At 44.0% G+C, this 12,573-nt stretch overlaps 1 protein-coding gene across 2 annotated transcripts in view; it reads right to left on the reverse strand.

The window, feature by feature from the left end:
• The window catches only part of BACE2 (beta-secretase 2), a 54,544-nt gene that overhangs the window by 19,762 nt on the left and 22,209 nt on the right, over positions 1–12,573 (reverse strand). For both annotated transcript variants that reach the window (XR_007200750.1, XM_048290699.1), the window contains exons 2-4: positions 12,019–12,107; positions 2,503–2,719; positions 869–997 (exon numbers count right to left, since the gene is read on the reverse strand). Coding sequence is in view for 1 of the 2 variants with exons in the window: in XM_048290699.1 (XP_048146656.1) it covers positions 869–997; positions 2,503–2,719; positions 12,019–12,107 (435 nt within the window). In the remaining variant the exon portion in view is untranslated. The remainder of the gene's footprint in view (positions 1–868; positions 998–2,502; positions 2,720–12,018; positions 12,108–12,573) is intronic.

Raw genomic sequence — 12,573 nt, forward strand, 5'->3', positions numbered from 1 at the left:
ATTGAACTTACACGTGGAAAACTTGCTTTATCAGATCAGAAAAGCTTTAACACTGTCCAAGAACATTTCATTTTTTCTTACACACAAAATGGAATCCCATCCTGTCACTGCTATCACTATTAGCTTCCATCAAAACCTAGGCTGAGGATGGCTGGGAGCATTTGTGGACCCTCAGACTCTGAACTGAACATAAGCAAATTCTCTCTTGGTCTTCAATTATATGAATAACATTTACAATATGCTAATTCTCTTGAAAATGAGTATTTGTGATCAGCTCCTGTGCTGAGATGCTTATTTCAGCATCATTTGCGAAAGTCATTCCATCTCCCAGTTCCAGATACATAATGGCCAATTCATGGTCCCACTACAGCTGATGGAAAGACTTTCCAGAATAACAACAAGCAGTAGATCTGATGTACAGATTTCTCCCCTTTAATATGTTGTCGACAAAAAAAGAAAAGCCCCTTGATTCCTCTCCCCCTTTTCACATCATGTACCAAAAAAAAAAATTACTGGAGCATTTTGATGAGATTGAACAAATTTATCAGCTGAATAAGGGACTACTCAGTTTGAGAAATATAGCAGAATCTGCCCTGAGGAAACACCACAACATTCATGTTTTCCTTTGTTGAAAGATGAAAAGTTTACTCAAACTTGAGAGGAAAAAAAGAATCGAGAATGAAAATAAATAACACTCGAATTTTGCCTAAGGGTTTAATTTTCTTTCAAAAAAAAAAGATAGAAAGCATATTTAAAATATGAAAATATATTTAAACACTAAATTTGGCAGAAGTAGGGGATAGTCAGAGAAAAGAGGGAGAGAGATGAACAAAGATACATCTTCCCTCTCCTATTGACAGATACCCACAAGACTACCTCCGTTGGTACCACTTCCAGAAACAGGGAGTCCAGCACCACACATCTGCAGGGAGAAAATGTTGGGGATCTTTGCCTGCCTCACAAGGGAATCAAAGAATGTCTCCACAGAACTCGAAGGCTTGAAGGTGTTGAAAAACAAAACAAACAAACAAAAAAGAATTGCAGGGTTCATTAGAAAGTTTCTCTGCAGAAATCAGCAAATCATTCAAACAAGACCACTTTTCATGAGTAAATTGAATTTCTGACAACCAACTGATGAAAATTCTAGACATAAGTCATTAAAACCTCAGTATCTGTCATTTTTCTGTTTCTGTTGTTTTTAAAACATTTTTACTCTTGACCACTGTCAGTGCTGCCGCCACTAAATCCCTAAAACACAAGGGTAATTTTCAATTGCAGTTTTCAAACTCAAACACCAGTTTCAGACAGAAGCTCTCACTGATAATTTCTGTCTGGAAGAAGCTTTGTGTTATTAGAACACTAAAATGTAACTTGTCTTTCACACCTTTCCATAGTTAAAAAGCAGAATTTTAAAGTCAGGATTTTCAGTTTTTCAACACTACTGAATTCTAATGAACTTTGAATTCAGTGGCCCTTATTTCCTCTCTTTTCTTTTGCAGAACTTCATGTCCAAGCACACTCTCTTCAGCTGGTTACTGGCCAACAGGCTCTTCCCTACGCTGCAGGTCCTGTTTTCCTTTGCTATCACTGGAGTGCTGCAACTTCCCTGTAATTCACATTTCTGTGCACGAAGGTCTCATGATGGGCAGAGCCCCTGGCTCCCTCCAAGGGGCCAGGTGCTCTCACTACACAAACCCAGAGCAGCCTCAGAAGCCAACAACCCCTAAGTCCTTGGAAGAAGAGAAGAACAAATGCCCTGAGTACTCTGTTTGCCCAAGCCAGGGTTTGAGAAGAAGCTCTTCTCTTCCTGCTGACAGTCCATGAAGTCAATAAATACAACGCTCACACAACTCTGGAGTAAAGCAGAGTCGTCAGGCGGAGTTGAATTGTTTGTTCTGTCTGCATAGAACTCACTTTGAAAATTGTAACTATGTAGCGTTCCAATCACGTTTTCAGTTTTCCATTTAAGGTTATGCATTTTGGACTAAAAATTTCAGGTTTTAATTGAATCTTCTACCTGAATTTCCTACCTCCAGAGGAGCAGGATGTGCTTGGTTCTATGTTCCTGAAAACACTGTAGCTGATATTCATTCTGAAATTATCCATCCACCTCAGCTTTTACTTGATGAATGGAAAATCTCCTAGAATGAACTGCCAAGGGCTTTGCCTTGGACCAGTCTTGAGAAATGTCATCAGAGCTCCAACACCTCCCTCCACACACATCCCAACACCACTCTGATACTACGAGCTCTGTAAAAATGTATTCATTCCAGAGGAGCTAAAATCAGCATTTTCAGCACCAGAAAAGCCAAAATCCTCATATGGGACTGTGGTACCATCACAACCCAATTTACTCTTTCTGGAACAAAGACAGAAGATCTGTAGGAAAGAGTGGCTGGAAGGGTGGAGTCTAATGCTGACAGATCATCTGCTGGCTTTATTTTAATAGATTTCTGTTTACTGTCCTTGTGGAAGACAATCAGTGGGGAAGGGATGGTTTACCTTGGCTAAGGCATCGTAGGCAAGACCAAGGATCCCGTGCCATTTAACCCCTGGCAGGAAGAAATTCTCTGACTCGAGGATAGTGGCAATGTTGATGGTGTAGCTGCCATAGAGTCCTTTGGGCATGGTAATGACATCTGTGCCCAGCACTCCAGTCCAGCTGCCTTGGCTGTACTTCACTGTGACTTCAATCCCTTCAGATCTGTATGTGCTTGACCTTTAAAAGGAAAGGATACACTCATGCACGAGCTGTTCATTTACAATGCAAGGCAACAGAATATATTTGAGCTCAATTTTTCCCAGAGAGGGGAAAAAAATAAAGTGTGTAAAATATATATTCATACTGTTTGTAAAAGCAGTAAAAAGCAGAAATTAAAAAAACCCAAAACTCAAGGCCCCATTTTTATGCAGAAGCCATCAATAACGCAAATCTTCACAATGCGTGTTTAAAAAAAATAAATGATCTAAGGTATTATGTCACCTAGCGCAGTGTCCCTGGCTCAGACTGGTCCATCACAATAGGAGCAACACTTTTAACTGGAGAAGGAATGCATTAGATGGCACTAGGAAATGAAAAGCTGCTGAATTCAAATCTAAAATTGAAATGCCAAGCTAACTAAATAGCTGTAGACTAATACCTCATTAATATTCTTAAAAGGTCCATTTTGGGTAAATTGGAATATTATTGTATCAACAGCAAGACAGAGGTTTCCTAAATCTGCAGGCTGGCCTATCTATGACCAAGTAATAGACTTGGATATTATTAACAAAAGATTCACTGACTTGGAGGAGGAAAGGAACTGATTTTTTCTAGACTAGGGAAGCAAAGGAAAAGAAGCAGTTAAGTATGGCAAGCAAAGGAAGGAACAGAATCCTGTTTAAAAGGCTTAACAAAAACATTAGTAAAAGCTTCAACAGATTTTTCATTTTAAAGACCTGTAATCTGTAAGTATTGTAATCATATTCCACCCACAGCTCTGCTGAAGAGCTACAAAATTTCTAGATCCCTTACAACTTATTTTGGAGCCACTCCTTGGCATACAGCTTCCCCTTTTGAACAGACCAGACTCAGTGCATCTGAAGAGACTTTTCACAGCAATCCAGCTTTAATCTAACAGCCACGTGAAGTGGCTTCACAGCCCCTGTGCCTGAGCTTGCCAGCATGAATTTGGTGTGATTTTCATTATTATGAGGAACAACCTTCAGATGGCAACATGGACAAGCCCCGTAATTCAAACACTTTATCCTGAGGGACACTTTGGCCATATGGATCATGCAACTGACTCCTCCTAGCTGAGGGAGGGAGGAAGGAATAAGGAAGGAATAAGAGGCCAGGTTCTAACCCTAAGAAGTTCTGGATACTCCCAAGACCTAACCCTTCAAGGGTTAACATCCAAGGCAGCAGAAATACATGAGATAATATTCAAAAAGGCAGGAGTTCCAGAGATATTACCTGTATCTGATAATTTCCACTGCTACTGTGTAATTCTGCATTTGTATGACACTTACACAAAGGGACATCTCAGCTCAGGCAGGGTCTTCAGAACACCGCTGTGACACTGGCAGTACATTTTATAAATCAAAATAGAGTCTGAATAATTAGTGGCATAAGAGAAACTGGGGGGCAGGAAATGAAAGGGAGAATACAGGGTTCTTCATGTAGAAAAGTGTCAGGCTGGGCAGCAGAAGAGGAAACATCTGAAATCAGAGAGAAAATTGAGTGCTGGGAGAATAAAGCGAAGCAAATCTGCAAATACAAGTAGTGCATGACTAGAACAGCAGCAGCACATGGCTCTTCTTCCATAAGCAGGAAGAGCCTGATGGATCAAGCTGTGGACCAGGACACAGAAAGACTGGATTCATTTTCCAGCACAGCTGGTGACCTTTCTTGTGGAAAGGCACGGCAAGTCCCTTCCTCACCATTTGTGCCTCAGCTTCCCCACCTGTAGAAATGGATATGAAGACACTCATCTTATTTGTAAAGCTCACAAATGTCATATTGAAGAGAAGACTTTATTATTTCCTTCAAGGAGTAAAATTGCTAACGTGGGAAGGGATCCCGCATAAACCTTGTAGCAGTAAATTATATTTTGTTCTGCAAAACCACCTCCTGCCCCATCTTCTTGCCTGTAATCAGCCACTCTGAGTTTTTTCACCTTTCCACCTCGCTGATCTAAAGCAAGAAAACTTTAGAGGTCAAAACTAGAGACTTGTTGTAATTCATGGGCAGAGGGTTTTAAAACAAACACACAGCACAGAAAAGAAAATTATAAACAAGCTGTTTTGGCTGTGATGAGAAAAGAAGAAATTCACATCTTCCAGCAGGACAAAGTGTATCTTAGCCAGAGGCAAAGAATAAGGTCTCCTAGATCGTGGTGCTGTAGTGACCCTACTCCCTCCTCCCTCTCCTTCCCATTTCTATCTTCTCTCCAAAGCACCCACCAGAAACCTGGTCCTCAAACCTCAAATGGATCTCAAGCCTCAGCTGAGCAAACTAGCAATGGGGTAATTTTCTCTTGCAGAGTTAATCCTCATTACCAGCACACAGCACAGAACAAAACACAACCAAAATGTTATTTCTTATGTCACGAACCCTTTGCAGCAAGCTCAACACGGCAACAGCAAATCCACCACCTGCAGTAACACCAACCTCACCAAACAACTTTAAGACAAAGCAAACATGAAAATACAGCAGAAATTATTGATTTCTAACCAAGAAGTCCCATTTAATCTGCAGGGTTCCCCCAACAAGTTTATAATTCACCCCAAACCACCAGCTGTACAGTGCACACAACCAACGCCACAGGATCACACTGCAAAAGCAGCAGGTTTTTTTGTTTGCTGGTATATAACTTATTGTATTACCTCAATTTATTGCCTATATTTCTCTTACCTCCCTATCTCTTGGAAAGATCAACACTTGAGCAGCTTGCTTTTGAACCTTCAGATGGTGAGGCAGTAGTACTCACACTGAAAAAAATGAATACTGTTCCTGAATAGTGAAAGCCCTGAGCATGTCATATTTACATATTGCTGCAGAGCCATTACTGATCACTTGGGTTCAAGTGTAAAAATCCCTCTATATGTCTGTTTAAGTAGCTCTTTTATCTTAAGTAGAGTACTCAACAAAACTACTTGTTATTTTGAACCGTGTGAGAAACAAACACTGTGATTTCTTTTCAGTTCAGGACAAATTTTGCAAAACCTTTTACATTGTGGTGACTTAGCGTGATTATCACAGCAAACTCAAAACTTTTCACAGCAAAGGTTTGTCAGAGCCACTCAAAAGCCAAGTTGTGAAAGAGTTCATGGCAACAGCTTTACTCGCCTTGTACAGAAAGAGCCAGGCAATTGAACAGCAGGATTATATCACATAGATTATATGATACACAACATCATTTAACAGGTTAGTTCTAGAATTGCTCCAGGAGAGCTCTTCCTGAAAAACACACTCTTCAGGTCCTTTGAAACAGAGATAATGCCTTTCCCATGCACCCCCCTCTATTTCAGTCAAAATAGAATCATGCATTCAATTTCTGATTTTGATCATCTGAATAAAATTAAACTAAGAGTGTGGCATCAGGAAATTAAGACCCATCACTCTCTCCAACACAACATGAATATTCTAATAAGCACACATCTATAACTCATAACCCATTAATTTAACAAATTACTAATCTTTCTTTCCCCTTGTCTTCAACTTGCAGTTTAAGACGTCGGAAGCACTCCATGACAATATAGGGAAAAACTGCAGGAGTGATTACCAGATGAGAGGAAACCTCTTTATCTAATCTTGAAGTGTTCCACCTAGGAAGGAAGAAAAGTGCCCATAGGTCATTTTTCTCATTTACACATGGGCAAAGGTCGCTCTTGGATAATTTTACAGATCCAGCTGATGTGATGTCAATGCCCCTGTTTACCATCTCTGCAAAATCATGACAACCAAGTGTGCTGGTTTGGGCTGGGGATAGAGTTAATTTTCTTCACAGTAGCTAGCACAGGCTGTGTTTTGGGTTTGTGCTGAAAACAGGGTTGAAATATAGAGATGTTTTTGTTATTACTGAGCAGCTCTTGCCCAGAGCTGAGGCTTTTTCTCCTTCTCACCCCACCCCACCCTTGCTAGGCTTGGTGTGCACAAGAATTTGGGAGGGGACACAGCCAGGACAGCTGACCCCAGCTGACCCCAGGGATATCCCACACCATGGTGTCATGCTCAGCATATAGAGCTGGGGAAAGAAGGGGAAAGGGAGGGATGTTTGGGGTTATGTTGTTTGTCTTCCCAAATCCCTACTACATGAGTTGGAGCCCTGCTTGATGGCTCAACACCTGCCTGCCATGGGAAGTGGTGAACCAATTCCTGGTTTTCCTCTGCTTGTGCACACATCTTGGGCGTTACCTGTTACACTGTCTTTATCTCAACCCAGGAGTTTTACCACTTCTACACTTCCGATTCTCCCTCTGACCCCACTGCTGAGGGAGGGAGTGGCTGTGTGGGGCAGAGCTGCCATTGAGGTTTAAACCACGACACCAGGGAAGGTGTTCCGACTGCTCGGAAAAGTCTGTCCTAGGGCCAGTCTCAAAAAGAGACAAGCAGCAGGACCCAAGGGACTGGAGCTGACTGGGCTTCACCTCAGTTCAGAAAAAGTCTCCAAGAACAACCTCCCAGAATTGTTTCCAAGCACCTGAAGGACAGTAGTGCAGTCACAGGCACTCAATGAGGAATTTCACAGGCACATCACACGTGACCAGTCTCACTGCCTTCTACAACAAGACTGGATGCACAGATGAGGAGAACAGTGGCTGTAGCACATCTTGGCTTCAGTCAGGCTTTGGACACCGCCTCTCATGGCATTCCCATGTGGAAGCTGAGGATGTGGGGCTGAACACATGAGCCACTGTGTGGGCTGAAGATGGGCTGCACCCCTGGGTCCAAAGGGTGGTGATCATTGACTCATGACAAGCAGAGAGCCCCACAGGTTGTGAGTGGAGGAAAAACTGTCCACAGCCTGAAGGAAAGGAGGCTCAGCAGAGACTTCCTCACTCTTTACAACTCCCTGGCAGGAGGGTGCAGGCAGCTGAGAGTCAGTCTCTTCTCCCAGGCAACAGCAACAGGACAAGAGGACATAGCATCAAGCTGTGCAGGAGAGGTTCAGGCTCGACATCAGGAGGAATTTCTTCATGGGAAGGGTTGTTAAACACTGGAACAGGCTGCCCAGGGAGGTGGTGGACTCATCCTGCGTGGAGGTGTACAAGGAAGGCCTGGATGTGGCACTCAGTGCTCTGGGCTGGGTGACAAGTGGGGATTTGTCACAGGTTGGACTCAATGACCTTGGAGGTCTTTTCCAACCTAAACGATTCTGTGACTCTGTGAATGTCTTCATCAAGAACCTACAAGAAGGACAGGCTGCACACTCAGATTTGCACAGGTCCTACATCGAAGGGACTAGTTGACATGCTGACTGCCAGAGCCATGAGTTACATTTTTTGAGGTTCAGGTTGGACAACAGGAAGTATTTCCTCCACAGGAGATTGTGGCACGGCACAGGAACACGCTGCCTGAATAGAGCATGGATTCTCAGAGGTTTATAGGACTTGGCTGGACACAGCCATGGCTCACCTGCTCTGGTGACAGCCCTGCCTCATTCAGGATGTGTGCTAGGTGACCTACAGAGCTTTCTTGCAACCAGTGTTTTTGAAACATCTCCCTGATTTCACTGGGACCAGGATGCCTCCGAGACGGCATTTATTTAAATGTAGTTAAAATATTTAAAATGGAAGCAGCATGGTGTACCCAGGAGTCTGCTGATGTTTGTATTCTGAGCACACTGCAGGACTCCATCAGTGCAACCCAAACCAGAAACTGTTGCTGCAATTGCTCTGGAGTGTAATGACTTGATTTGGAATTTTACAAAGCACTCTTAACTAACTAACTCTTCAGGGCGCAGACTCCAAGGTTTCATTATCAACCTTATATTAAACTTCTCAAAACACAGTATCCACTGAGAACACCGACCAGAGGCTGTAACCTTCACATGATTCCACAGTCTGTCCTTTTCCCCACACAAGCTCTGCTGTTGCTGTTTCTAATGGTTTATGTTTCTTATGAGAGAGGCCTTGTCCTTCCAGTCTCAATAACATCAATTAAGAGACAAGGGAGAAAGAATGCTTGTGCTTTTAATTCCTTGCAATTAAATTTTCTCTAGCCACTGCCTATGGAAGGGGTAACTGGCTGGCAAGGAATACTCTGCAGTAGCACAGAAATAGTTATCAAGTGCAAATTCTGGATTTTCCAGACCCGTATCATATCAGTGTGATGTGAAATATCTCTGTTAACATCTAAATATATGACAGGAGGTGAGGCTACTCTAGTAAGCAGTATGGAAATAATGGATTTCCCTCCATTACCAGTGCATCTTACTGGAAAAAGTGTAAAACCCCATGTTAAAATACATATGAGGTAGTGAGAAGGGTGATACTCTCCAGTTTCCCAGCCCTCTAAGTATTTTTATCCATATGCTTCAGCTAAAGATAGACACTGCATTTTGGAGAAGTTTACCTGAAATAATTGAAACTAGAGAAAGGCAGAAAGGGAGGAAGAAAAGAGGGAGAGTGATTCAGACAGACAAAGCTGTGCTTGGCTGTGATTAATGTCAGCTTATGTTAAACACAGCAAATTTACTGCATAACAAACACCAGAACCACCAAGCTGTATTTTATAAATAACAAGATTCATCAGGGTCTGTCCGGATCACTGACTGATTGAGGCCTGAGGCCTCAACTAAACAACAAATTAGGTTTTGACTAAGTAATTTTGCTTCTGGATGAAATGTCAAGTAACTGATACAATTACTGGGTTTTAATTTTTGTTTTCAAACCAAGGCAAAGCATATTGAAACTTTTAATTTCTTGCAAGTCTATTCAGGTAAGAAATTGGCTGAAATTGGTGTGATTTGCAAATGATTTTTTACCTTCTCTTTTCTCTAGCCCTAATTAGTGCTGCTGATGTTCAGCCAGAGCTCAGCTGCACTGCCATCAGTGGGGCTGTTCATGGTGTCAGGCAGGATTTTGCATCAGGCAAGGCCAAAATTCCCACCAGGCAACCAACATCCACGGGATGTCACAGGTGCCCCAGGAGCTGCCTTATCATCCTGTCTTGCACGGAGGAGCCAGAATCCAAAAGACGCGCTAATCTCCACCACGGGGTGTTGGGGTCCCTTCCCCCCTGCCATGTGGTCCTGGGAGAGGGGCCCTGAGGGGACAGACACGGGCTTTCCCTGCCCCTGCTCAGCCTTGTTCCCCGTTGGTTGGTTTGTGTTCCCCTGTGCGGGCAAAGACCCTCCGGTCCCGTGATTGAGCAGCTCCTCGGCAGAGGCCCGGCCATGCGGCTGGAGAAATAAACATCTCTGAAACAGCTATCAAGAGTCGGTCCATATATATTTCTTTTCCACAGGCCTTGTTGTCTGATACACGTGTTGCAATATCCACACTGTAACAAATGGTGGATAATGCAGGCAGAACAATCCCTGATCCCTAAGGACAGCGACTGATTTGTGAGTAAACTCTGGATTTCTCTTCTTGTTTTTGTTTTGCTGTTCCATCTCTAAACTATGGAGGAACCGTGGGAAGACTCTTGGCTCTCAGAGCCGCATATGGACATTTATCTTAAACTTGAAAAGATTCTTGAACAACGATTTATAAATTTTAGCTTAATTCAAGCTCAAAAGGAACTGAAACATTTCCTTTCATGGTTGTTTAAGAACTTTTTCTACATTTCTTGGGATTTGATTCTTACCGAAGACTTTTGGAAGACTGTTTGGACACAGTTAATTTCTGAGTCAAAATATATGCCGATGGAAAAATATTTTCGTGAATATTATTTAATTACCGAGACTATTGAGCCATGTCAGCTGTGTCCTGGTGAAGGCAAGCCTGACTCAGGGACTGTGTGACCCAGGCCACGTGCACCGAGCGCTCTGCGAGCAGCAGCGAGGCAGTTCCCGCGTGCAGGCGCAGTGGCGCGAGAGGCAGTGTCGGCGGCAGAGTGAGGCGCAGTGGGAGCAGCACGACCCGGCGGTGCCCGCCCGGCCCCACACAACATGTGGTGGAGCGAGCCCCGTGAGAGGAGTGGTGGCTGGTGGCGGTGGCAGCGGAGCAGAGCCGCACCCAGCCGAGATGTGCGCTGGAGCAGGGCACAGGGGGGTCAGCGCTCGGGGGCCTGGCCAAGACGTGGGCGTGGCCCCAGGCAGCGGCAGCGCAGCTGAGAGCAGAGGCGGCAGCGCACAGGGAGCTGAGCGGCACGGCCCGGCCCGGCCCGCGCGGCCCTGAATGCGACCCCGGGAAGAGCGCGCAGGCACGAGCAGCCCCGACGGCCCCAGCAGCCCTGGCAGTTCCAACACGGGAGTGAACGAAAGCGAAAGAGAAAGCAAAAACGCAGCGAGACAGAAAACAGCAGCCACTTAGAAAAAGGAAAAAATCACCGTAGCTAAGGTTTTAGGGATAGTAAAATGGTACAATGTTAAACAAAATTATGGTTTTATAACAAGATGTGACAACCAGGAAGACATACTTGTTCATAGACCTGCTATTAAAAAGAATAACCCTGAAAAATACATCCCAAGTTTAGGAGATGGAGAAGTAGTAGAGTTCAAAATTGTACAAGGTAGAAGAGGGTTACAAGCAGCAGAGGTCACTGGGCCTGATGGTGTTTTTGTGAAAGGCAGCATATATGCTAAAAATTGTAGTCATGTTAGACAGTATCCGCACTATAAACAGTCCCTACAGTCTCCCTTTCCTAATCCCACCTTTTACCCTATATCCTATTACCCCCAGTGTATTCCCAATCTGTTTTTTCACTCGTGATTTCCCTCACAAAACCATGCCTTTGCCAATTGTTTCCCCAAAAATCCCTTTCCAATGCCAAGTGGGGGATGAAGAGGGGGAGGGAAGAAATTAACTATTGTTGTTTAGAGTTCCAACAGGTACAAATGGAAGAAACCCTCTCCTGCCTCAGTTTCCCCACAAAGCATGCCTGGAGAGTCATGTCTCCCTTCTGTCAGCCTTAAGATGTTCCAGAGAATCTGTTTGGACATTTAAAGACTCAGGAGGGTGGCTAGTTTTGTTTTGAAACTGTTCTTGTCATGTTTATCCAGTTGTTTTCAATGTTAAGTTTTAAATCTCTTTTTGTTAAAAATAAACGGGTGAAATGTCAGGGTCTCCTCCCCCTGCCATGTAGCCCTGGGAGAGGGGCCCTGAGGGGAGACACAGGCTTTCCCTACCCCTGGTCAGCCTCATTCCCCGTTGGTTGTTTTGTGTTCCCCTGTGCGGGCAAGGACCCTCGGGTCCTGTGGCTGCCTCAGTTCCTCGGCAGAGCTCCAGCCATACGGCTGGAGAAATAAACATCTCTGAAACAGCTATCAAGAATCAGTCCATATAGATTTCTTTTCCACAGGCCTGGTTGTCTGATACACGTGTTGCAGTATCCGCACTGTAACAACGGGCAGCAGAACAGGTACTTACAGCTCGGGATTGAAGTAGGACGTGACATCAGGATCAGGCACACCTGCTACAGCAAAATTGCTGCTCCCAGTGTCAACCAGAATATTTAACTGCCAAAAAGAGAAGAAAGGAGAGGTGATTTGCATATCCAATTAAACAAACGAACCAAAAAGATAAAAAAACCCAATCATTGCAGTTTTTATCTAAACTCCCTTCAGTTTTAAAATCATGGTGAGCATTGCCCTGAGAAATAAATTTAGTGTCACTTTTGGGAAAGATATGCTGCTGCAGCCCCTCCAAAACAGCTGATCATGCTGAAATGCTTTAAAATAGTCCTGTTCCTGGAAGGGGGAAAACCCGCCAAGCCCACATTTGCACAGCAGATGAATTCTTGATCACCTCAAATTTTTTTGGCCCAACCCATGAGTCTTGGCAAGCTGTCCAGGAGATAGGCTGAATTATGGACTGCTTAAAGCACTGTTTGCCTTAGAGCTTATGAAGATTCCAAGGTAGGGGCTGAGGGCAGGTCTGGACAGAAATAAGCAGGAGCAGGAAGCTGCCTCGTGGCTTGGAAAA

Source organism: Corvus hawaiiensis, chromosome 2 (assembly GCF_020740725.1).
Source record: "Corvus hawaiiensis isolate bCorHaw1 chromosome 2, bCorHaw1.pri.cur, whole genome shotgun sequence".
Taxonomy (NCBI): Eukaryota; Metazoa; Chordata; class Aves; order Passeriformes; family Corvidae; genus Corvus; species Corvus hawaiiensis.